The sequence below is a fragment of the Chroicocephalus ridibundus genome, chromosome Z (genome assembly GCF_963924245.1).
Source record: "Chroicocephalus ridibundus chromosome Z, bChrRid1.1, whole genome shotgun sequence".
Classification (NCBI taxonomy): Eukaryota; Metazoa; Chordata; class Aves; order Charadriiformes; family Laridae; genus Chroicocephalus; species Chroicocephalus ridibundus.
The window spans coordinates 61,738,697-61,765,196 of NC_086316.1; the positions used below are offsets into that span (position 1 = coordinate 61,738,697).

The 26,500-nt window shown below is 44.6% G+C and overlaps 2 protein-coding genes across 2 annotated transcripts in view; one reads left to right on the plus strand and one right to left on the minus strand.

Annotated features, from left to right (window-relative positions):
- MTX3 (metaxin 3) overlaps positions 1 to 4,410 on the minus strand; it is a 9,280-nt gene extending 4,870 nt beyond the window's left edge. Inside the window, exons 1-4 of the mRNA XM_063321545.1 lie at positions 4,172 to 4,410; positions 3,532 to 3,601; positions 1,896 to 1,972; positions 143 to 278 (exon numbers count right to left, since the gene is read on the minus strand). Of these exons, the coding sequence (XP_063177615.1) occupies positions 143 to 278; positions 1,896 to 1,972; positions 3,532 to 3,601; positions 4,172 to 4,252 (364 nt within the window). The 5' untranslated portion in view covers positions 4,253 to 4,410. The remainder of the gene's footprint in view (positions 1 to 142; positions 279 to 1,895; positions 1,973 to 3,531; positions 3,602 to 4,171) is intronic.
- Positions 4,411 to 9,119: 4,709 nt separating this feature from the next.
- Positions 9,120 to 26,500, plus strand: part of THBS4 (thrombospondin 4) — a 46,624-nt gene continuing 29,243 nt past the window's right edge. The window contains exons 1-4 of the mRNA XM_063319790.1: positions 9,120 to 9,257; positions 13,398 to 13,601; positions 17,690 to 17,937; positions 19,044 to 19,149. Of these exons, the coding sequence (XP_063175860.1) occupies positions 9,167 to 9,257; positions 13,398 to 13,601; positions 17,690 to 17,937; positions 19,044 to 19,149 (649 nt within the window). The 5' untranslated portion in view covers positions 9,120 to 9,166. The remainder of the gene's footprint in view (positions 9,258 to 13,397; positions 13,602 to 17,689; positions 17,938 to 19,043; positions 19,150 to 26,500) is intronic.

Here is a 26,500-nt window from a genome sequence, read left to right on the forward strand (position 1 = left end):
AAAATGTCTTTCATGAATTATTATTACTTCACACCCCACAAACATACACTTCTTTCCTTTCAAAAGGCAAACACATTCAAGCCAAGTCTATGGCTAAGCGACTTTAAAGTCCCTCCCATTGAGCACCTCCTGTAGCATTCACTGCCAAAAATTATGACCATTATGAAGTATTTCTCAATATTTACCAGAGCAGGAAGCAGTTTCTCTTCAAGCAGTGCAATATATGCCAGTGTATCAGCTCCTTGTTTTGCAGACAATTCATAATCAGCATTATATTTCTATGAATTAAAAAAAATTAAAATACGAACTACAAATAGCAGTACACAGAACTTTCCAAAAAGGTGATCAATGTAACCCGAAGTTGATTCAAACTTAACAGCTATCAAGTTAGTAAATATAACAGCATTTCTGGGGACAGAAAGCATGTGCTCACTAGAATTTACTTCTTCAGGCCAGCTATGTTAAGCCCCCTTTCTTCTCCCTTTTCCACTTTTCCATTCTTAGATTTTTGGGCTCCCCCTATTCCCAAAATAACTCTTTGTCGTGGTTTTGGCCAGATTGGCCAATCAGAATGACAGACGGCCCCTTCCCTCTCTCTCCAAAGAGAGCCTTGTGTTTCCTTCCCATTGCTTTCCAAGCAACTGCCCAGTGATACAGAGGCAATTTTTCAGTACTTGGGGATGTAGCAAACCTCTGGCAAGTCCCCATCTTCATTTTTGAAAAAACATCTGGCACTTAAGCTGGTGTAAGCATAAAAAAAAGTCAAGCATTCCCATCTTTTGCTTTTAATTACCATTCTAAAAGTTTAGAAAATGGATGCTAATATAAGGGACCAAATGCACAGCTAAATTAATGCAGTTACCGCTGACTGAGCTTTTAATTCTGACCCTGGACCCTTTTAAGATACATTAAAAAGGCTGATAATTTTTTTTTGGGGGGGGAAGAGATTTGCTTTATGAATCTAGAAACAAAGGGTCAGTGCTGACCCTTAGATACCTGAAAAGAAAGCATATTATTGTTATACTTTAACTCAAAGAGGGTTTTCTTTCCCAACATTAAGGAATCTTTGGTATTCAAATGGCTATGAAACGTCTGAATTTTAAAAGAAGGGTCTAAAATCCCATCCCAAATGTACAGTTTTCAGATTCTGTTTTTCTCCCCCCAAAGATCTGAAGTTTCACTAACATGGCATTCATCAGATAATCTTCTCGACTAGGCAGGAACTGAATTTCTAATGTAAAGGCAGAATAGTGGGTTGGAGGACCATCTTAGAAATAAAAAGATGCTGGCATGCTTTATTAGACATCTTTGTAGTTTATGAAAAGAAGAAATAGTATAGCTTTATTCTTTGTGAATAAAACATTAAGAGATCTGCAAAAAGCAAGCGAGAGTTGACTACACAATAACATCATGTGCATCAAGAAATGCTTGCAGACATTTTTACGCTTCTAGCTATAGAAAGATTAAAAAGAATGTTGTATATATTATCCTTCAAAAAAAAAAGAGCACTAGGAGATGACTACCCATTTAAGCAGTTAAAACCACATGTCCCAAACTGTGATATTCAAGGTCTGCAAAGCCATAATGACGTTAAAAATGTTATAATTAAGAGCAGGGTGTTCAATGAGAAACTGCTCAATTAAGGCTAGTTTGTTGTCCTTTTCAATGAACAGTTTTCTCCTGCCTATTTTTAAAATCTTTCACATAACTAACAATCAAACTTTCAAACAGCAATCTGCTATCCAGTATTTTGCAATTCTCATACATGTATGAAAAACAGGAAAGCACTGGGTCTGACCTGAGTTCCAAGTTTTGGTAAGCCTCTATCAACATATACAAGGGACATGTAGAGTCACTACAAGGCAGAGAAGACAAATCTTTTGAAAGAGACCTACCTGCTTTCTTAAGAAGTTTAGTATTTTTGCTGGCTGAGAAATAACAATGTCTTCTGATATCAGGACTGGTACCTCTCCTAGAAGGCATAAATAATATAGTCAACAATTTATATGGATGAGTTCTAACATAATTAGAAAGCTATCAGTGGCTTCATTTACTTTCCTTTTCTCCATAGCATGCTCTGATCTTCCAACCATGTATGCATAAACTATGTTTTACATAGCAGGGGAGTTCCACCAAGGTCACAAATACATTTAATGTATTGTGGCCTTCACTAATAACAGTACATTAAAAAGGGCTCACATCAAATCAGACTGAAGCAAATGTCTTCTGCTAGATTTATGATACTTTGAGAACCAGGCCACTTGCCTGGATTTCAGACATTCATCTTAAGACAAAAATTCCAACCCAGTCCAACTGCCCTCTCAACTCATTCACCTCGGGGCCTCTCCTTCCTTCTACTCCAATTTTTCCCTGCCCTTCCCCTCCAAATCCATTTTAACCACCTGTTTTCTATAGCCTTGCTACAAATACTGCCCAAGCTACCACTGCATAACTATGAACTGTTACAGAAAAAAGTATTTCCCCTCTGCCAGAAGTGTACTGGTCAGCCTTTACTCATCAGATTGCTAGATCAATGACTGTAGAGTGTAAACTCTGTAACAGGGGCTATCTTATATTACGTTTGCAACATAATTGCCACAATGAGCCTAACGCAACTATGCTGCTAAATACTATTAAAGTATCAATTATCAGCAACACTTACTACTTGGATTTTTTTTTTGTACGGATTTTATGTACTTTGACTGTGAAGAAAGGCAGTGAACTTTTGGCAAGTACAGCCACCTAGTTCTCGGTATTTTCTGCTAACACAAAACAATACACTGAAAAGCAAGAGTCAAAGGCACAACTTCTGCATGGATACAGTAATGCCTAAACTGATGATGGAGTAAATGTAAATGACTTGTGTAAAGAGTGCTTTAACACTGCAGTGATTTTACCTCTCTGGAATACACCAAGACAATAACTTAAATGCTAAGCAAACAGATAAGCAATGATTAGAAGTATCCAACATGAAAAAGTCCTCTCTGGTACGTTATCATCAGCTTCTCTGGCAAGAATGCTGTTAGTCAAGCCCTTTAACTCAGCACAGTACTAAACATCCCCGCTGGTCCAAGTTATATTCTCTGAGACTCACACTCCACTTCAAACTGTACCAGCCCATTAAATCACATATAATTAAACACTATTTCCATGCACAAGTCTAGTTACTATCATTATACATACACAAAGTGCAAAAAGCTTAAAAATTTGCTTTTGCTACAGCATCAGTTTAGACTACCTGACAGAAACGCTTGGCACCACAGCTTTATTGACTGTCCGCTGCTTCACCCACACATATTTTAATAAAGTGTCCTTTGAGGCACTTTATTTACGGGTCCCATTATTTTGTTCCCACAAATTCATCACGCTTGATCCTGTAAAGTCATTTATCGACGTATCGAGAAAGCAGGAAGCCTTCAGTGGGGTGGGTTACACTCATGAACACAGAACCAACGCAAACAGAGAAACTGGAACCCGCATTTATAACGCGGCTATGATGAGAAGAATACAAAAAAACCATGAAGACAGTACCTTTCGGAGCTCTCCAAGAGTTACTTATCGTATTCACTATCAAGGGAGCACCAGAAAATTTGGCATAAGCCTGCAATAAAGATTGGGGGACAGAGGGGGGGAAAATCCAGTCACTATGTGGACAGAAAGCGTAAGACAGCACTTTTAAAAGTTGTTTTAAACAGCTTCGGGCACTGAAGACCGACTAAAAGCAAATGCGCCTGCCGGCGCCTTTGCTTTTAGTCGGTCTTCAGTGCCCTGATGGTGTTTCTAGGACAAGCCGCCCGCCGAGGCCGAGGTCCGGCAGTCCCGCGAAGGCACGACGCCCTCAGCAAGGGCAGCGGCCCGGCCCACGACTGCGGAGGCGAGGGAGGGACGCCCCGCTCGGCGGCCAGGCGGCTCACTGTCGGGAAAAGAGCCGGGGGTCGCGCCGCCCCGCCAGGACAGGCCCCGCCGCGGCCCCAGCCGCCGCCGCCTCCCACCCCGGGCCCAGCGCGGCGGCGGCAGCGGTGCGCCCCTCGCCCGGCACCGGCCCGGCGCCTCAGGGCGACAAGGGCGGGCGCGCCCCACGGCAGCGGCGCCGCCTCTCCCGCGGGGAAGAGCCAGGCAAACCCCGGGGAGCCCTCCCTCCCTTCCCCCCAGGGCGGGTGGCGGCCGTTACCATGACGGTTAGAGACTCCGGGTGCAGGGAGGGCAGCCCCCAATCGCCTCCCCAGCAGCTCAGCTCCATGGGAGCCGCCATCTTGTCCGCCGTTCCGCGCCGGCCCGGATAGCGCGGCGCTGCTGCCCTCGCATGGCGGCGCCCGAGCGCCCCCGGCCGCCCCTCGGGAAGGGAGAAGGCGGCGGGAGGGGCCGGCTCCGTTCCCCGGGACCGTGTAAGGGTGTCTTGCCCTCCCGCGGATCCGCTGCCAGGGCTGCCCGGGAGCGAGGCGTCGCTGAGGGGAAGGGGCCTGAAGCCGTTGCCTGGTGAGGAAAGGCCGCCCGCCCTCAGGCGCCGTACCTGTGAAACAGGGCGGGTTAGGCCGCCGCGTCGCTGAACCCTAACGCCCCCGGCTCTGTTGTCATACACGGAGCTGTGACTTTCCACAGGAGAAAAAAAATAAAATGTGGCTTTCGATCCAAGGTGGAGAGCAGTCGTCAGCAATTTGGCTTCAAAAGTGAGGAATGCTGGTCAGACGGTGCCAGTTCTGACCTTACCAGTGCTAACCCATTCGGTGTGGGGTTTTGTACTGTAGGCTTTAAGGGCATCAAGTTGTCAGTTGTTTCGTTTCAGCATTTGTGCAGACCTGCCAGCAGATGTGCCATGGTACATCTAAACACTAAGCCAAGTAAAATGTTTCCATCCTTCCCACACAAGGAAAAAATATAACAGGCTGACTTGAAAAAACAAACAAACAAAAAAACCCCAAACCAAAACAGAAAACCAAACAAAAGCACTGACCACCCTTATTCAGGTCTTCTATGCATAAAGAGATGAGAAGGGCAAAGCTCCATGTGTCCTCCCCCACGCCCTCCCGCAAAGATCCGTGGTGTCAGATCTGCATGAAATTTGTGTCAGAAAGCATCATGATAAAAATCTATGACACTGATCTGAGATCATTCTTCTCAAGTTTATGAGGAACATGGAAGAAGAACCATGTACCTTTTTTTTTCCTCAGAAAAAACACACCACTGGCAATGTTAACAGTAACAAATTTTTATTTTTATGTTTTTTTAATGACTACGTTTCATTTCTCCCTGTAAAGAGGTACATAACGTGTATATTCTTAAGGACGCTTTTGCTCTCTGTTTTTTCCTACAGGGACCAGCTACCTTCTAGTCATTCTGTCCAGGTACTTGCTTTGGCCTCTTCGCCGAACGATTGCCTCACCAAGATGTGCAAGCTCTGGAGGCAAGGGTGGCTCCTAACAACTCTCATCTTAAACATTTGTTTCTATAAGGAGTATGAGCCAGCTTATGTCTGTTCTTAAGGAAGGCTGCAAGAAGGCTGAGGGAGGTAAATAGGAGAGTAAACTTTCTTTGCATTGCCTTAGGCCCCAATTAATCTCTGTGCTGTTGTGGAGCCCTGAGCAAAGATGGAAAAAAAGACAACCTGCCTCTTCCCTCCCCCATCCAAAAGCTCTTCAGGAACATTTTCCTCTTGGTTGCCTGGGTGGAATTCCTATTAGTGTAAATGAAAAGGAAATAGGTGCATTGAGAACGCATATATGCCTTGACTTGAAAAAGTGTGGCTTCAATTTGTGTTTCTGAAAAAGCAAAACTTCTTCTGAAACCCATGTTTGAAACCTTATGATGTTCTACAAAATTTTTATGAACATGTGGCAGGATCAAACACAGAAGTGTCGACACAAACATGGAAAGATGTGGTTTAGAGTTGGTGCTTCACTTGCATTAAGATTTCTATATTTTAATTGCCCACGAATCCTGATTTTTAATCACCCATATAATTCCATAAAAACAGTGCGTGTCCTGATGCATATTAGGAGTAAAATATGAAAGCTGAATTAAGCAGCAGGGATTCCTTGCTGCTTCCCCTACCCCATTACTTGGAATTCGAACAAGTCACAGACACTTCTGTAAGGCAAAATCTATAATGCTGGCAGCTTCTCTGTATTCCTCATGCTTGGAATTTTATTGATTTATGTAAAGCAAGCAGGACAAATATTTTAATGGTTGAGGTTTACTTGCAGATCCTGTATAAAAAATTACAGTCATACATTTCTGTAAGACACTTCCTTACAAAATGTTACTGGCTTTATGAAAATTTCTTGAAAACACAGTGTCCAATAACCGTGTTTTGATTCTTATCCAAGATATTAGCCTCCAGTAAGTTAAGCTGGAGTTTGTACTTCAGAGGATACACAAGAGTGAAAAGGCAATAGCTAGTATTCCTTTTTTTTTTTGACAATGACAATTAGAAGGTCAAATAGCCCCCTTCTGACAGCAGAAAAACATTATACTTTGTGAAAACCCCTTAAAGAAGGTTGTGCTTGAGCACAAAATCCCCTTCAGTCTGTAACATACTCCAATAATAAAAATCAGCACAGAAAATTGCAGTGACCTTTATGTGTACTGGCTAAGTTCATCTAAACATGGACTTAAGCTTCTGTTTATATACATTGTGGACTGGTTCCCTTCTATTATATTGCATTCTGCAGCATGCTCTATTTGACAAATATTGCTTCCACAGGCATTCTCAGTGAATAAGTATGAATAATAAACAGATGCAGAGCAAAAACTGAATATGGCCCTCACAAATCTAATACTAATGAGTATATAAGGCTACAAACAAGATCCTTCTCCCATAGGGTGAATCAGTATCAGTGCAAGAGACTCCTCTGTAGCTAAATCAGAAGTGAAAAATGATAAGTTAGAACTATTTCATAAATATTTTTGACAGATAAGGGACTTTTTCAAGAAAACATTTTGTATGTTTTGATAAACTCAAAAAATTTACATAACAAATGGTTGTAAATAATTGATAGTGTTCCCTTAGATATGTGTAAGCAAAACTTTACTATCCTTTTATCCCTTTTTTTGTGTGTGTGCTATAGTCACTGAATACTTTAATATGGAGCTGTGATGATTTTACAGACCTTCGTGATGTTTTTGTGTCAGGCATTTAAGTCTGTGTTTTCAAAGAATGCTCTTTGGTGATGAAGGGCTTCTGCTCTAGATAGTAGAGCAACACCAGCACTGCTGCAGTGTCTGTGCTGTCTCCATGCTTTAGGCTGGTGATGAATCTGGACTGAGACTTATTTCTAGGGAGCTTGTGCTACTGTAATTCCTTCCTTCTTCCTTTTTTTTTTCCATGTCCTTGCCTCCTGCTCTGCTCCTTCTTAGCATCCCTCTTTCTCCCTGCTCCATAGCACCCTGCACCTCATGCTCTGTTTTCCTCATGCCACTGTGCAGCTCTCTGCCAGCCTGCTGAAGCACCACCACGTCATCCTGCCGCTTGCCACTGCAGGGGCGAGGATGGTGGGAGTGAAGCCAAGAAGTTTCTTGTTGTGCAGACATATACAAAAAAGCAGCGGGGTAAGAAGGAGGAATAGCGCTCTGCTGGGACACGCTTGGATGTGGGGAAGGACCCTCCAGCCTGGCAATGGGCAGCAGAATAAATGAGCAACTAAAGGAATGGGTCAACACTGACACAGAAACAAGCTGAGTAGTAGGGTGTCTTATAGGATATATGCCATGTAGGGAGGGCAACTAAAGGGTATATGAACATTGACCAGCTGAAGGTATTTGAGAATCCCACCCGGCCTGTGTTGGAGAGGAGCCCGCTCCGGTGCTTCGTGTGGTGTCAGAGCCGCTGGGGCAGAGCCTTCGCAGCCCTAGCTCTGCAGCCTGCTGTGTCTTGCCTGGCACAAAATGAGCCCCCTGAGGGCTGCTCTCTTCTGTGCTCATTAGCTGGATACGCCAAGCCTGACGTGACTGAACATTAATCAACACTACTTTGCGGACCTAACATAAAATTTCCCTCCCGTTGTTGCCCGTCTTTTTATGATGTGAATAATACCAGACAGCTCCAGCAATTCCAGCTGCGTGCTGGGTAGCAAGCTGCGAGGGGGGCAGCCAGGGCATCCTGGGTTTCTTCTGGGGTGACAGCAGTTCCTCCGCAGGACTGAGGCATGCAGAGAGGCACGGGCCAAAGGGGGCTGTGCAGCCAGTTGGGAAGCCCACCACGTGCTGTCACCTCCTGAGCGGGAGAAGTGCCTCGCAGCTCTTCTCCTGCCACAGTGTCCTGTGGGAGATCCTTCTTTGGCGAGCAGAAGGAACAGGGCGGGGGGGTGGCCTGGTGAGTGGTTTCCTGTGGCATGGGGGAAACTGGCTGCGCAGCTGTTCAGCCCCAAAGGGGCTTGCTCCCTTTCTCCCCTGCTTTCTTAACATCAGCAACACAGAAGCTGGAATGTTCTGGAGTAGAGGAGAAACAATGGGATAATGACATCCTGGGGCCACACACAATACTGAAAATTGTTGTAGTTGAGAGCACATTATTTTTTCTAAACTGACTTCAGTTAAGCCATCAGGTTTGGGGGTTTGTTAAGACAAGTAACCTTTTTCAGTAGCCTCAATCCATCAGTTTGAGCTGTTGCGATGCTCCCGAGCTCTCTAATGAAAGAGAGGAGCAGACGATATGCTCCTTGCTTTGCCAGTCAGAGTCCTCTAAAAACCCAGTTTGCCCCAGTTTACAATCTGCACGACCCCTTTTGGCAAGACGCTTTGGTTAGGAAAAGCAGATGAGTTAAGCTCCTACCGCGCCCAAGCCCTCACACCGGAGCATCCCCATCCGTTTTTAATTCAGTGCTGTGGAACACGTTCCAGGGCTCCTCACAGGGCCGGCTCCAGCCGCGATCCCCCGACAGGTGCAGCTTTGGCTGCACCTCGCCGAGATCTCCGGCTCTGCCCGGGCTCGGAGCCCCTAACCCACCCCGTGGGCCCTTCCCCGCTCGGGCCCCTTCCCTCCCACCCCACACCTCGGCCCCCCGACGGCACGGCGCGGCCCCCGCCCGCCGCCGGGGCCGGGGCAGCCCGGGCCAATGGCCTGCCGTCCTGCCGCCGTCCCTCCCCGCACCGGGGCCGCCCCCGTTAAACGGCGGGGCGCGGAACAGAGAGGCGCGCCGTCCTCCGCCGCCCTGCCCGGCCTGTGGCCGCCATGGGGTGGGAGCGCGGCGCCGCCCTGCTGCTGCTCCTGCCGCTCGCCCTGCAGCTCTGCCCCGGCCGCGCCGCCCCCCCCGCACCCCGAGGTAAGGGTACCCCACTCCCCTGCTCCCCTCGGTCTGGAAAACTTTTCTTTCCCTTCTTCTACTCGAGGCGGGTTCGGCTTTGCAGAGCCCCATCCCCTCCGCCGGGAGGGCAGCGGAGCGGGGCTAGGGAGGCGCCAGCTCCGCAGGTGCGAGGGGAGCCGGAGCTGGAAATGGCCACGGAGCCGCCCCGGTCCCGCGGGAGCACTCACCCGTGCTTTGCCACGCCGGGGTCGCGGTGGGAACTAGAGGAGGTCATGGCATAGCCGCTCCATCGTCCCCCCACCCCCCCAAAATCATCAAAAAGTGGCCTGGTTTTATATGGGTGCTCGGAGGTGTGTTGAATGTCTGAAGAGCATTTTTTGAGTTACAGGTTCTGATAAATGAGAAGCAAATTGCAAAGCTGTGAAAACTCATTGTGAAAAATCTCATAAAGTGCATAAGAAAACAGGTACCTTCTAAATCCAGCATTACTTTGGCAGTATTATGCACGTAGTAAGTCGGGAGCTGCTTTTACAGCATGTATAAAGTGAGTGGTATCACTTTCCAGTAGCGGCTTGTGACTGGAACCAGTTCAGCCACTGAGTGCAGCAGTTAGTGTAACTTGGTGCCACTCCAGGAGCCTTAAAGCTGCTTCTGGTTCTCTCTGCGTTTTTAACCCCCTCCATTGTCTTATGAAATAATGTTTGATACTTTAATTGATTATTCCTTAGTTAAGTGAAGCAGGTCTAAAAGACAGCCAATCAGATTAATTTAGGTGCATTTCCAAAAGCCTTTATTAAAGTCCTTCTTGATGTAAAAACACTTCAGAAAATTCTCATATTGAGAAGTAGGGTATTGCCATATTTTAAAAAATAGAGGCAAATTTCCAGTGTGTTAGGGACAGTGGCCAGTGAAAGACCCCACTCTCAACACATGAAATTTTCACCTTCTTACAGTCAGAAATCATTCCAGCAGGGGTAGAGTTTCACTCCAGGTGTCTAAGCCATCATTAATTATCATGAAAAGTGCTAAACAGTGGTGGAGCAGTGTTTACGTTTACGGTTATTATGATTCACTGTGACTGGAAGAGAACCTTGGAGAGTCTCAGAAGGCGGATGTGACATGGCAGCAGAATTAAGGGAAAGAAAGGGTCTTTTATTTTTAGCTCCAGCCTTTGATGTGCCACTGATTTCATTCCTCCATGCCTCCTCCTCTTAGGGATTCCCGTCATGTCTTCTAGCTCCCATCTAAAGAGCTAGTCTTGATGGTTTGGGGCAGATCTCCAAAGAGTAGTTTGCCACTGTCTCAAGGTGTAGCTGATCCCTTGACAGCATTTTCATAGGAGGGTGAGCAGCTCCCTTCACAAAACCACAGGAAGCAGGTGGGGAAGAGAATTCCTGGTCTGTCTCGCGAGTGGGCTCGGTTTAGCCCCGTAGGTATGCACACTCGTGCTCAGAGGCATGCCTGAGTCCTCACTCTCACTGCACGGATTGAAACCAGCTGCTCATGCCTTTCAGCTTCAGCAGTCCTTTTCTATCCATTTGTTTTCAAGTCTGCCTTTCTGGGGAGAGGAACAAAAAGATGAGATTCTTCCAAAAATTAAATCTGAAATCCTTGTGGATCTTTTTTTTTAATTTATTTTTTCCAAACAAGCTATTGTCTATATAAGGTTTAAGATCTGTCTCTCTCTGCCAACTCTACGAAGAGTGTAAAAGCATTTTTCATAACCCCATTGCTCTTTTGCTAGCCACTTTTGCTAGCATGTGTGTAATTTATGCTAAAGGATGGATCTGGTCACATACTGTGTCTACGTGCTGGTCAGTGAAGATATCCCAAGAGAGGGTTTGATAACGTGGTGCCGAAGGGTCTAGTCGAGGCAACATGTTTTATGGAATGCAACTACCAAGCCAATTATGCATTAATTTAAATATGCAAATTTCAAAGACTTCAATAAATGTTTTCTATAAGGTTAGACAGATTATTGCCTGTGTTTAGTCATTAATTTTATAATATTTCTTCTGTATTTTTAAGTGTTTGACTGTAGCAGAGATTAATAAGTCTCACAGGAATAGATATAAAATCAGCCAATGGACATAGAAGAGCTGGACAAAATATATAGCTATACTTTGTGCTGTCAAAGACTTAAGTACTGTATTGCAGTGCTCCAGCTGAGAAGACACAGCTGTATTTTATGAATGATTATTACCTGCAAAATGCTGTTGTACAGAGTAGTGAGTTGCATTTCAGTCTCTTGCTCGGGCAATTGCTTTGCTCTCTGTGCCTGAAATGTGATAAAATACCCAGTCTTTTGCCTCTGCTGTCTGGGCCACTGGTTCCAGTGGGAGCAGTGGTTGTCCAGGGATGCTGTAAATCTGAACTGAAGGAAAGAAAAGTTCTTTGGCCAGGTTCATTTCAGGTATGTGTTTCTGAGTTGTTTGACAACAGCGTTACAGGCATTTGCAAATCAAGGGCCTGATTCCTTTTGTATTGTGTCCTAAAAACTCTCATTAGGGTTATGGGATCCTTGCACCCAGTACATGTGTAGACTTAAGTGATGATCTGTATTTCAATGGTTTCATGAGATGAAGGGAAGAGTTTCTTCACTTTTCTTTTTTGCAAATGACATTAGCGTCTAGGTGAATGGATGCTCCAGAAAGAGCAATGGAAGCCGCACGAACCCAGGCTCTGATAGAAGGGAACAGGGTTTCCCACATGGCTGTGGGTTGATCTGTGTGCCCGTGTGATTGTCCTCTTGAGTGCTCTTCAGTTCCTCCTGCTTGTAGTATATGGAAACACTGGATCAGTAGGTTGGCCCTTAGTCAATGGCAGCAGCTTTGAGGCTGTGCTGGGTAGAAAAGACTCATCTGCAAAGGTCTACCATTTTTTTGGGATGGGAAGCTAAACTTAGTGGTGCAACCAAGGGCTTGAATCAAGGTAAGGCGGAATGTGCTGTTGTGTGCCTCTTCTGTCTGCCTGGTGTTAAGGCTCTTCTCTGGTGTCAGCTCTACAGTACCGTACTGGCCTGAGAAGAAAATACAGCCCAGCTATGATAGGCCTATGGAGTGGCTAAATATGCCCTTATATTTAAATAATGCTTGTGCATAGTTATTTATCAGACCCTTATTGGAAGGGTATAATATATATACCACTTTAATAGCAATGTGTTGAAATAGGAGATTATCAAGAAACCTAGCGGAACGGTTTATTGAGTTTGGAGACATCATGGATTTAGGAACATTGGGGAAAATCCCATTTTGTCGTTTTGGTGCCATAAGGAGGGGTAGTTGACATACGTACAAGTATAATGTTAGACTCTTTGCTGATGCATTGTGCAAAAACTAAAAGAAAAATCTGAAACAGCTTTCACTATGCCCCCAGGGTTATTTTTTTTTGTCAGGCCTGTCTTTCTTTGTTATCCATGCCAGAAGGGAAAGATGAGTCTTATTTATATAATGTATCTTCTGAGAAGTCAGTGAAGTGAGAAGGAGGTTATGAATATCATATTGCTTACCTGGCTTTTTAGCATTTTAATTGGTGCCCTGCAGATGACATCAAAATGTTTCTTAGGATAAGTACACTGTAAATCTGTCTGAAAATTTTGATGCTGGAACCTCAGTATCATTGAAATGTGAACACAAGCATCTGAATTTATGAAAGCAGAAATAGGTTAAAAAGCCTTCTGTTGAGGTGCATCCTCAGAAGAGAAGGATTGTAGAGATCTACCAGAAAATATTTGAGTACCTCACTTTGAAGACTAGATATTTCTATGTAACTTATTAATAATTCCTTTTTTTTAAAAAAAAAGTTGCTAGAAGATTATCAGTTGCAACAAAATCTATATATTTTGATAGAATCGTAGAATAGTTTTTGTTGGAAGGAACCTTTAAAGATCATCTAGTCCAACCCACCTGCCATGGGCACTAGTTCAGGTTGCTTAAGATGTGCCCTGCCAATGCTAGGGGGGGTTGGACTAGATGATCTTTAAAGATTGTTAATTTTCTTTTCATATTATTTATTTTAGGTAGGACAATTTGGGTTCATTTTAAAGTATCCATGTGGAAATAGTGAAGAGTTTACAATGTCCAGCGGCTGCCTTCAGACTACATTCTTCGTTGCTCGTTATTATATTTAAATTGCTGTTGAAACTTGCTTATTTTTCAGTTTTTGATCTTCTTCCATATTCCAACAAGAGAATGGTAACGAACTTCTTGCAACAAGCACTCGGTGATCCTACACTGAATGAAGTGTACTTGCTCTCAACATTCAAACTGCAGCCAAAGAGCACAGCCACCATATTTGGCCTGTATTCATCAGCTGACAACACCAAGTATTTTGAATTTACGGTAATGGGACGGATGAATAAAGGTGAGTTGTTTGGAGTACGTAGGGAAAAACTGTTGTTGGATCCATAGCTATCGGTGTGTCACAGATGGTTGTTTAAAACTGTGTGATTAACCTTTGTGTTTGAGTCATTCCTGTTGCCTGCTATCCACACTTAGGACCCCTGCTCACAAGATGAGTGTTGGTAACATCACCTCTCACTCCCCTTCTCTTTCCTTCCTCTCGCTGGATGCTGCTGTCTTCTGAGCAGGGGAAGCTGACCTGACAATCAGCTGGTATCTCCACCCTAAGCAATCCTGAGAAAGGAGGGAAAAAATGGAGTATGGAGAAAGGAGGCAATTTGTTTTTCTTTTTTTCTTTTTCCCCTTGGGACAATCACTGGTTCTTATTACTCAGGAATGCAAGGGACACACGCACATGCTGCCTCATGCATATGAAAGGCAGGTTCTTCTGCTGACCCTGGAGGTTAGATGTGACTATGCAAGACAAACATTCCTGGCACTTATGGGATCTTTTGGGTGAATTAAAGTGTTTGTTCTCCGTTTATAAATTAGTTAATGAGGAGTTAGAGTAGGAACTTCAGGAGACTCTTAGAAATGGAGAACTTTCATTGTTCCATAGACGAAATCTAGGATATATTGCAATTTTAAGGTTCAGCGAAAAATTATCGAATGATGTGAATTATTGTTGCTTCATTGACTTCACCACTGCTATGATAATTTGCTGCTGCAAATGAGGTAATTGGGCAGCCGAGTCCAATATACTGAGAAACTCTACTGAGAAATTTCAGTTTATACACGGGAAAATTATTCTATATGCTGAAGAAAGGCACACTTTTTACTTGGGAAATGTAGGGGAATGACTTAGATAAAACATTGGTAGCTTTATCAGGTCTGCCAAAATTCTTCTGAGGTCAGGGAATAAGAACTTTTGTGCTGTGTGTGTTGGGGGTGGGTAAGACATGGTCACACAGCCTTATTTGTAAGTGTCATACAATTCCTAACACTGACTTGCCTAATTGCTAAATAAATGATAGATCACACACACCCCCACTCTCCCTCTCACATGCACACAATTATGTGTGTAAATGTTATACATATATATAGGAATGCATACATATACACACAAATGTCTATATACATACAATTTTGAACACATCAAACTCTTCTCTGGATTTTCAAGAATACTTGCATGCTTGATGGTTACTGATACGCTTTAATTAACAGACTTAAGAGACTTTCAGGTAGAATGTTACATGGCTTCTTGTGGTTTGTTCTTAGTATGTTAGTGTTGTATTTGAGAAGTATCTGTGACAGGATGGTGGTGTATAGATAGGCAGCATGAAGAAACTTGTCCTGTCAGTGACCAGTGTTGAGTAGAGGGGGGACATCTCTAACCTACCTGTTGTAAAGGACTGATCAAACAGAGGGAGGTTTTTCACCTCCACGGAGGTCTCTTTGCCTCCTTATTACTTTAGCACACCTTGTTCAAAGCATATAGCAGCGTGTGAGTAGTAGGCAGCGTTTTCATGTGTGATTTCTCTGGAAGTGTCAAGTGTCCCATATGGCTACTTCACACAGTAAGTTAAACCACATCCAGGAGATCGTCACATGAGCTGAAGGTATGGAGTGTGGGGGCTGTTTCTGATCCTCTCAAGACTGAAGATCATCACTTAAGAGGTGAGCCAACATTGTCGTCTTAGCAAAATGCAGGGTCTAAATATCCACTATTTTGGAAGGGTGCATACGTGCGTAGTGCTTCCTCTGCATGGTATTTCCACTAACGTGCCCAAATCTGATCTAAGTAGCCCAAAGCAGCGCCGCGTTTGAGAGCTGTGTTCCAAATGGTTTGCACATGTTCTGGTTTTGTTGTGGTATACCTGATAGTAAAATATTCATAATGTCTAAATGATTTTTAAAGCACAGATCTGAATTACTGAGTACCTGCTTAACTTGTTCTGGTTAGAACAATGTATTTTTCAGAGGCAAATAACATCTATGGGTTTCCTTTGTGTAACAAATGGCTGTAAGCACACAGAGGTGATGTAACTTAACAATTCTGTGAAGCAGTTCCTATTTACTGGCGGGATTAGGGGTTTCATTGAAAATCTGTTTATTAAACAGTACAGGTGAGCCACTTAGTCATGAATGTCAGTGCAGAATATCCTAGCAGCAAACATGTAATGCAGGGGCTTGGATGAGTTAAATCTTATGGAAGCAGAGGCTGTGGTCCAGCAAAATCTCCCTTCAAAAGCCTACTCTAGTTTACCAGATGGATATTTGGCTTTGGCTGAGGAAGGAATACTTGATCCTCCTTCCAAGCCAGACTGTTCCTTGTCCTAAAACTATTCTGGCAGGGTCCATTCTGGGCCCTGCCACCATCTCCTCTTTTCTTTCTCTAGCTTACTGCTGTGTTTGGTCACTCTGAATGCAGGACCCAGATCCAAGGAGCTTGCTTTCATATAACCAGGCGTGCATAATATTCACATAAGTAAAATGCCTGCCTGCAATGTACTATGTCTTGCCAGATCTCTGGGTTTGCCAAGAAATGCTACCTTTTAGCAAGTTGCTGGTGACCTCATGCACCTTTGCGGAAATCTTAGCTCTGGCAGTGTTTTTACATAGACAGCAGTGAAAACATTCCTGATATTGATCACAGCTGCTGGGACTTTAGCACTAGTGTAGACTTTAAAGATGGAGATACACCCTGCCCTGTTCATGCTGGTATAAATCTGGATTCTTTTAATCGTTAGACCGAGCACTTAGAAAAACAGTGGGGAGCATGCACCCAGTAACTGAGAAGGCCACTGACACATAGAGGTGTCGCCACATCAAAGAGGGCACACTAGTGGTGGAGAGATGGGAAGATAATTTGTTAAATTAATAGCAATGGGGTGAGTTCAGTAGGTGTTACTAGCTCTGAAGCTAATAACAGATTTCCCCTTCACTATATCCACAACTTCTAGTTGACCTCGTGTTACTGTAGGTGTTTCTTGAAGGTCAGAGTTATTTGTGAGCTCTCACTTGATGCAACAGTAGCTGCCCTCTGTGAACTTCAAGCAGATGTTCACAGGAGCCAGCACTTAACTGTTCAGGTGCCCAGCCTCCGTGCAGCTTGACTCCTCAATGAACATAACGGTTATCACGAGGAAATAAGGGACACGAAGGCTGGTGATCAACGGAACCTTTGAAGCAAGGTCTAGCTAACATTGTGGAGTAGTTATACACTGTATAGATGCACTCAGTTCATTGCTTCTGCAGATATGCCTTTGGAGAGCCAGGGAGGGATTTTGTGGGGAGAACTAGCTAGCTGATCTAAGAGATTTAGCTTGCAGATCCTAGCTTAAAGACCAAATTTCCTTAGGAAAGAGACATTTTTTCAATATTACGCAGCATGTAAGAATTTTGTTTGTCTGCTGTTGTGTTTTTTGATGGTGCATTTTACTTAATAAAATAAGAATTTGTTTTGTATGAAGTAGGCCATTTAGTAATGCCTTAAAAAAGAGTTGAGAGGGGGCTTAGTCATCTTTAGAGCTGGAATATGTCTTTTCTGCATTATATTTTGTTGTTACTTACTATTTATTACAGAGAGATGCAGGTTATTGGCTTGGAATCATGTTTCCTTTGGTTTCATTAATGGTGCATTTGGATACACTGTCAGATGGCTTCCCTGAAGGCAATATGCATCACGGAAACTGATTTTTCTAGTTGTACGTTTCTTTTTCACAGTATTTCTAGGGCTCTTAGATACCTACTTGCCAAAACGCTGACTGCTGGCTGTCGGCCTCATCTTTCCCACTTGTATTTTAGCAGGTTATGCCCTGTGAGGTGACAATGGTGAAGCCAGTTAAAGAGGCCTGGACAAAGCAGTGGAAAACACTGTGCAGGCAGCAATGCTTTACAAGTAGGGAGTCACCCAAGAGTTCCGGTAATCCCGCTCTGAGAGTCAATATCCCATTTATTATTACCATATATATCTGCACGTGGGATGCATTTACAAAAGCTGACATGTGGAAAAATACCGGAGCAATTGCAGATTTCCACTGGATCTTCCTTGGTCAGCCTTGGGTTATCTGCAACCCTCTGATAGACTTTCTGTGCATTTTGTCCTAGTGGTGCTGCGCTATCTGAAGAGCGACGGGAGGTTGAATTCGGTGATCTTTAGCAACATCCAGCTGGCTGATGGGAAACCCCATGCTGTCATCTTGTGGCTGAGTGGCCTGCAGCAGGAATCGAGCACAATAGAGCTGTATCTGGACTGCCTGCAAGTAGGTGCCATTCAGGACCTGCCGAAAGCATTTTCAGCGCTGTCTCAGAGGTCGGCAGCAGTAGAGTTGCGTACTTTCCAGGAGAAGCCACAGGTGAGTGGGAGAACTGGGAGCAGGCTGAGCACTTCAAGGGGTTACCAGGGGTCTTCTGGATCGCTGACTGAATCCAAACCTCAGCTCTTGCAGCAGCCAAGCTCTGTACAATGGCGCTTTGGTAATACTTAAGTACTGGAAGTAAAAGTAAATAGAAGTTCCCTGTGGAACAGATGAAATCTTAGCTTCATTGAACCCAGTTACATTTCTGGTGACAGTTATGATATTTGTTCTAAACACAATTTTTATCTTATTAAAAATAATAATAATTATTGCCTCCCTCACTTCAGTCTAGGTGTTTCTTGGGGACTGGACTTTTTGTAAGGACTTAGCTGATGCAGTAAGGGCAGGTCTTCATCAGCTTCTTACAGCTGCCCAGTACGATCAACCCTTGGTTGTGTGTGCGGCTTTCCTCTTCATGATAAGCCACATGGACTAAGGGGGGGGACTCACCTGGTGTGAGAGTTAAACCCCCATCTGTTTGACTACAGTAGCTTTTCTTCCTCTGTCTGCCAACCCAGGGGTTGGCAGATCCATGGTCCAAGGTAAACAGTATCTTCCGCAGGCATCTTCCATCATCATTAATACAAAATATGCATCAGAAGGTGCAAAGGCCTTGTGTCCTGCTCCCTTGCTTTGTTTCACTGCAGGCTTGACAAGGAGCCTGTTCATATGGAGAACCACTAAGGTGCCCACATTTCTGACATGTATGTAAGCCTGTCTGGGGGAGCGGGCAGGGAAAGGCTGCTTTGGATTCAGCTCAACAACAACAAAAAAATCATTCTTATATGCCACAGATATAAAAATACGTGAATTTCCTGGTATGTGAGATCATATGAATTGGAATAGTAAAAACAAGTTCAAAATAAAACCACAGCTATGTGAAAATCTGCAAGGCAAAGATTAGGGGGTTTATTACAGTTCAGATGCTGATGGGTGGTCCTGAAGAGGATGATGCAGGAGCCCTGTGTGCTTAGGAAATGGATAACCTCTTTAAAAAATTAATTTACTTTGTCTGATATTTCACATTTTTTCCATTGTTGTGACAGAACTGTGAGCTCTTTTTTTTTTTTTTTTTTTTTCCTTTTTTGTTCTTGTGAGTCCAGGATGCGCTAGATGAGCTGAAGCTGGTAACTGGAGGAACACTTGCCCAAGTGGGGAACCTGCAGGATTGTTTTCTTCAACAAATTGAACCTGTTCCTCAGTACACTGGTAAGGCCTGCAACCAGGGTTAAAATTGTTCCTTAGGATGCCAGAGCAAAGAAGCTAATGTGATGAATATTAAAAATGTGGAGAAGATCTATAGACAAGTAATAACAACTGTTTGACAGAATTACAGCCATGATAATTTCCTGTAAATATTTTAGAAATAGATTGGTTTGTAGAGAAAACAGTCAGTCCTGCTGGTGATAAAGCAATGAGTTGTCCTAGAGAAGGAGGAGCCTGTGATGATTAAAAGAGGCTTTTTAGCCTAATTTGGAAGACAAACTTTTGTGATCATGATCTGTTTGCGTACATTGTGATCATTGTACTTATCCACATGGCCAGTATTCATCTTTTGTTGATCACTGGGGTATCCTGGAGAGGCGAGGGACAAGGCACGAAGAAAGACACAGGAGGCTGCAGAACGTGTTCGTGTTAGGGCTACCACAGGCTGTGGTTCCGTGTGGGAAAAGCCATTGCAAGGCAGCTACTAGTCCTGACACAAGTTAGCCAAGGCTCTTGTCACCTCCTGGACTAGAAATCTGCTCTAAAACCAATTCCTTTTCTGCCTGTGCTGAACATTGTGGAGATTGAGCTGGGAACAGGGAGGAAAGAAAGGATTCCTGCAGGTCTCCAGGGGCTGTGTGCAATCCCCTGTGATGGGTGAGGGTGCTCTCTAACCTATCAACACAGCAAACCTGGGCTAGACTGCCCTGTCTGTGGCCCTTGCTAGTCCCTGTCAATCTGCAGGTGTGAAGGAAAAGAATGTGTTTGTGCTGCGTACAATATGTTAGTATTAATATGGGGGGAGGTGGGGAGGTAAGGAGGGGGAGAAGGGAGTTTAAGGTTTGAAATAGGATCGATGGCAAGTTGTCTCTCTCACCCTTTCATGTCCCCCTGCCAAACCCAGCCCTACACCTTTCCTTCCTTTGACTAGAATAGAGACGAGATATGCAAATTTTGTACGAGAGCATCCTTGGTACTTTACATGAATGTAAACATCAGTGGTGTGCAGTGATGAGTCTGTTTTGTCTTTTAGCTAGGTGAATTCTCAGTTGCCCATGCTTCTGTTTTCTTGCTCCTTAACATATATACATACCTAGGCAAAACATACAGAATTTTATCATGAAAGGTGCCTGTGTTTCCCTAAGTGGACGGGCATTTGCACATAGAAGGGAGGGGTAATCCAATGTTTCCTCTGGAAAAACTCACAGCTCTGTGAGCAAGGTTTCCAGATTGCAGACTTGCATCTTTCTCACTTGTAACTTTTTGCTCATTAATCAATAATACAAACGGTAGTAATACAGAGAGATACTGTCTCTCCCTGACTGCCACTGCCTCTGCCTGGCTGAGCCTCCCAAATTCAGTTGCTTATAACCTTGAAGCGGAATCAGTATCATATTAATAATAATAAAAAAAAAACCAACTCATATGAACATATTCGAAGTCTACATAGTAAAATCCACCGAAGGAAAACGTTCAAATGTTCCAACAGCAATATTAACTCAGCTGCCTTGCACTTTATATATGCTTCATGATGGCCTTTTAGGGGAGCAATATATCAGATAACCACAATTTTGCCTTCAGCCAGAAAATGGGGAATGCAAAAGCTTAGCTGTATAGGGGTGTGGGACCTATGTATCTTGGTAAAAGCTCTGCTTTCACATTAATTGGAAAACCCTTGGGAGAGCTTTGGGCCTAAATAACTGTACATGGCTTTAATTGTGTGCCTGGTCATTGCTCACTGCTGTGGCAGCAGCGTTCCCTCTGTGTTCACCCTGTGAGGCTGAGACATCTAGGCAGTGTAGATGAGATTATGATGAGCAGACAGAGGTTGAACATTTGGAGCTTCCTGTATGGGTAGGAAAATGCAGTGCAAGATGCACTGGGTTTGATAGATGAGATTAATATGCTGCATGTAATCATCATCATCACAAAATCATACAGGTCAGAAGGGATCTTTGGAGGTCATCTGGTTCATGTAGGGTACCTGACCCTGACAAAGTCTGAAAAAAATAGCTATGTTGCACCATATCAAAGGTGCTACTGTTAGAGACAGTATGCTAATATAGACCCAAGGGCAAGAGTGGAGTTACGGTGTGGTTTTCCCTGAATACTTTCCTATTCTCCAGCAGTTTATGGTATACAGAACTCTTGACTCAGAGATGGTGTTTGGGTGTTTTGTACTCAATATATGTTTCCTTTGATGAATCTGTCTAGTCAGTTTTGAATGCATGATCAAGAATGTCTCCTGGCAAGAAATCCATCATATGTCTGAGGAGATATCTCCTTCTGTTTGCTTTGAACATGCCTCTTCATAATTCCACATGCAACTTGTATATGCAGCTTCCTTGGTGGAGGATTATAGGCTGACAGTTCTCTTGTCAGCTATCATCCATACTTTAATCATGGCTGGATCTCTGGCCAAGTAACCACAATCTCTTTGAATGACGCCTGAGGACTCTGACTTTGCAGGATGTGGGGAAGTAGGGTGCTTAAGCCAGTATTGCTCCCAAGAGAGCTAGAAGCATCATCTATGAGGCATTTCATGGTGGCCTGCAGTTACACAAGTGTTCCTGTGTTGCCCTGCCTGGGCCAATTAGCTGTGCAATGAAGCTGGTTGCCTGCTTTAAATCAAGGGCCCTGTACTGGAACGTGTTGGCCAGAGAAGCTGTGGATGCCCCATCATTGGAAGTGTTCAAAGTCAGGTTGAATGGGGCTTTGAGAAACCTGGCCTAGTGACAGATGTCCCTGCCATGGCAAGGGCCTTGGACTAGATGATCTTCAAAGGTCTTTTTCAAACCAAACCATGTTATGGTTCTGTACTGCAAGATCCTGGGAAGAGAAGGACAGGGTAGCTGTCTGACGTGACGTCAGGTTTACAGAGAATAAGCACGTCAAGGGACATCAGTTCCCTGTTGAACAGTAATTCTTGAGATCTCTCTCTGAATTTAATTACTGCTGTGAAAGCCATTCTGTTACTCAGGTTGTTACTGACTCAGAGTATAGGGCTAGGCAGCAGCTGAACTGGGGAGTTGCCTCAGTAGGTGGGGTATAGATGAGACTGACTACCTGGTAGGACCAGATAACAGTATAGCTTCAGGCTGTTCCTTTTGCTTATCCTGCGCAACTCTGGGAAAAGCCACCCCACAGTATATTGTGGACCAGCAGCTGCCCAAAAAGCCTCTTTGAGTTCTCACCACAGATCACCAGTCATTCTGCTGCAGGTGGGGCCTACCATAGGACTTGACTTTAAATGGAAGAGAAAAAAAAAAACCACAACAAACTATGGGAAGTTATCTGTTTATGCTCTGGTGTCTAAATTTGCAAACAGGACGTGTAGTTCATGGCAGTTTAAACTGTTTAGTCCACCTTAAAGTTTCACAGTCTGCAAAACTTAACTGTACAGAATATGTCTGGTTTTGATTTAGATGCCAGCCAACAAACAGCATCTGAAATATTCAGAATTTTTTGCAGATCTCAATCAATAATGCCTAAACCATTCTTTGTTTAAAAAAACCAAGCAAAACAAGAACAGATGCCAGCATCTGTCCCGACAGCCTCCGTGCCAAGTTCCACTATGGGATTCTGAAATACCCATGATATTAAACCCTGTCACCTTCCTTCGAAATAAGACAAGGTTCGGACTAGAACAGAGGCAGGTTCTGGAACAGGTGGTTCCCGAGTCTTTAAACTCGTTTAGTGTTTTGATGAGAAAATCTGAAATGAAGAAAACGTAGTATATGAGGAGTTGGATGATTCCCACTAGAATGTTTGGAAACAGTTATACATGCTTTGAAGTACAAAACAATGAGGTAAACATTAAGAAAAGCATTTTTCATATAAGCTTTCAATACTTGCAAAAGCAATACATGAATAAGCCTCCCTGAAGCCATTGGGCATAATATCAAAATATCCTGCCTGCTTAGAACGTAAAAGAGCATATATTTGTGAAATTTGTTTTGACATACAGACTTAGACAAGTAAACAAATAGCTGCCGAAGAGAGCTACAAACTCAGAAGTGAGCTACAAACAGAAACTACCACAAGCTACTGTGCAAAACATGCACTCTGCTTCTCCTCTGTCACTGGGTCAAAACTAATGCTTCATTTAACAGATAATAGCTTTGTGTGAAGATCTTGTGTCCCTTCCCTATGGCTCGTTACAGATGTATCTTTTGGTCTTAGAGGTCTTTAATTTGCTACTTGGTATAGAGAACTGGCTTTGGCGTGAGTTCATAAGTAGACGTTTTGTGAGTCCATTCAAACTGGGCACCCCTGGAAGCAAACGCAGACATGCAACTTGTGTACAGTGTGATAAGCTGCCTTTTGGAAGAAAAGTCAAATGACTGTTACACATATTAAAAGCCTTGTTTTGGTCAGAGAAGGCACTCTTGATGCATGGTTGGAGCTGCACAGGGAGCTTGCTCAGAAAGCTGGGTAACTTCACTTTGAAAAGTGTGCAGGAATTAGTTGTGGTGACATGGAATAAACAGATACTTCATGTCCCTGCTTTTCCCTCCTGTCCCAAATGGCTTATCACAAAAACCCACTCTTAAAATCCTAAGGTTTCACTTAGTGATGCTGGTCTCAGGCTTTGGGGTAACCAATAACAGGGGTGGCATTAGTTGCCAGTGTTGTTAGGTCTTACTAGAATCATAGAATCATAGACTCTTTGTGGTTGGAAAGGACCTTTGAGATCATTGAGTCCAACCAAACAGCCTACAATCTCTGCCACTAGAGCATGCCCTGAAGTGCCACATCTAGATGTTTCTTAAATACCTCTAGGGGTGGTGACTCAACCACCTCCCTGGGCAGGCTGTTCCAGTGCCTGACCACTCTTTCAGTAAAGTAATTCTTCCTAATATCTAACCTAAACCTTCCCTGCCGCAACTTCAGACCATTTCCTCTGGTCCTGTCATTATTCACTTGGGAGAAGAGGCCAACACCCACCTCTCTACAGCCTCCTTTCAGGTAGTTGTAGAGGGCAATGAGGTCTCCCCTCAGCCTCCTCTTCTCCAAGCTAAACATGCCCAGCTCCCTCCACCTTTCCTCATATGACCTGGTCTCCAGACCCCTCACCAGCCTGGGAGCTCTCTTCTGGACACGCTCCAGCACTTCAAAGTCCCTCTTGTACAGAGGGGCCCAGAACTGAACACAGTACTCGAGGTGAGGTCTGACCAGGGCCGAGTACAGAGGCACGATCACTTCCCTGCTCCTGCTGGCCACGCTATTCCTGATACAAGCCAGAATGCTGTTGGCCTTCTTGGCCACCTGGGCACACTGCTGGCTCATGTTAAGCCGGCCGTCCACCAGCACCCCCAGGTCCTTTTCTGCTGGGCAGCTTTCCAGCCACTCGTCCCCAAGCCTGCAGTGTTGCTTGGGGTTGTTGTGACCGAAATGCAGGACCCAGCACTTGGCCTTATTAAACCTCATACAGTTGGCCTTGGCCCATCAATCCAGCCTGTCCAGGACCCTCTGTAGAGCCTTCCCACCCTCAAGCACATCAACAGTCCCACCTAGTTTGGTGTCATCTGCAAACTTACTGAGGGTGCACTCAATCCCCTCATCCAGATCATTGATAAAGATATTAAACAAAACTGGCCCCAAAACTGAGCCCTGAGGGACACCACTGGTGACGGGCTGCCAAGAGGATTTCACCCCATTAATCACAACTCTCTGGGCACAGCCATTCAGCCAGTTTTTAACCCAGCGAAGAGTACACTTGTCTGTGCCATGATTCGCCAGCTTCTCCAGGAGAACGCGGTGGGGGACAGTGTCAAAGGCCTTACCAAAGTCCAGACAGACAACATCCACAGCCTTCCCGGCATCCAGAAGGCGGGTCACATGGTCATAGAAAGAGATCAGGTTGATTAAGCAGGACCTCCCTTTCCTAAACCCATACTGGCTGGCCCTGATCCCTTGGCTGCCCTGCACTTGCCGTGAGAGCTCACTCAAGATGATCCTCTCCATGATCTTTCCTGGTATCGAGGTCAGGCTGACAGGCCTGTAGTTCCCCGGATCATCCTTCTGACCCTTCTTGTAGATGGGTGTCACATTAGCCACCCTCCAGTCATCTGGTACCTGCCCTGTTGACCAAGACTGTTGATAAATGATGGAGAGAGGCTTGGTGAGCTCTCCCGCCAGCTCCCTGAGTACTCTTAGGGGAATCCCATCTGGCTCCATAGACTTATGTACATCTAGGTGCAAAAGCAGATCATTGACTACTTCCTCCTGGATTGTGGGTGGGTTGTTCTGCTCTCCATTCTTATCTTCCAGCTGAGGAGGCTGAGCACCCTAGGGATAGCTGGTCTGACTATTGAAGACAGAGGCAAAGTAGGCATTAAGTATCTCAGCCTTCTCCACGTCCTTGGTTGCAACTTTCCTCCCTGCATCCAGTAAGGGATGGAGATTCTCCCTGGCTCTTTTTGTTGATGTATTTATAAAAGCTTTTTTTGTTGTCCTTAATGTTAGTGGCCAAGGTGAGCTCCAGCTGGGCTTTTGCCTTCCTAATTTTCTCTCTGTATAACCTAACAAGATCTCTGTACTCCTCCTGAGTTGCCTGTCCCTTCTTCCAGAGCTGGTAAACCCTCCTTTTATTCCTAAGTCCCATCAGAAGTTCCTTATTCATCCAGACTGGCCATTTTCCCTGCCCTTTAGACTTGCGACACTTGGGGACAGCCTGCTCCTGGGCCTTTAAGATTTCCTTCTTGAAGAGCATCCAGCCGTCCTGGACCCCTTTGCCCTTCAGGACTATCTCCCAAGGGACTCTCTCAACCAGTGTTCTGAACAAGCCAAAGCCCACCCTCCGGAAGTCCAAGGTGGAGGTTTTGCTAACCCCCCTCCTTACATCGCTACGAATTGAACGCTTGACCATTTCATGATCACTAAACCCAAGACAACCTCCGACCACCACATCTCCTACTAGTCCTTCTTTGTTTGTGAACAGTAGGCCTAGCGAGGCACCTCCCCTGGTAGGCTCACCTACCATTTGTGTCAGGAAGTTATCCTCCATGCACTCGAGGAACCTCCTAGCCTGCCTGCTCTCTGCTGTGTTATATTTCCAGCAGATACCTGGCAGGTTGAAATCCCCAACCAGAACAAGGGCTGGCGATTGTGAGACTTCAGCCAGCTGCTTACAGAATACTTCATCTGTGTCCTTATCCTGGTCGGGTGGTCTATAGCATACTCCCAGCACAACATCTCCCTTATTTCCCTTCCCCTTCAACCTTACCCATAAACACTCGACTTTATCATCACTGGAATCTAGCTCTATACAATCAAAACACTCCCTAATGTACAGAGCCACACCCCCACCTCTCCTTCCTTGCCTATCCCTTCTGAAGAGCTTATAGCCATT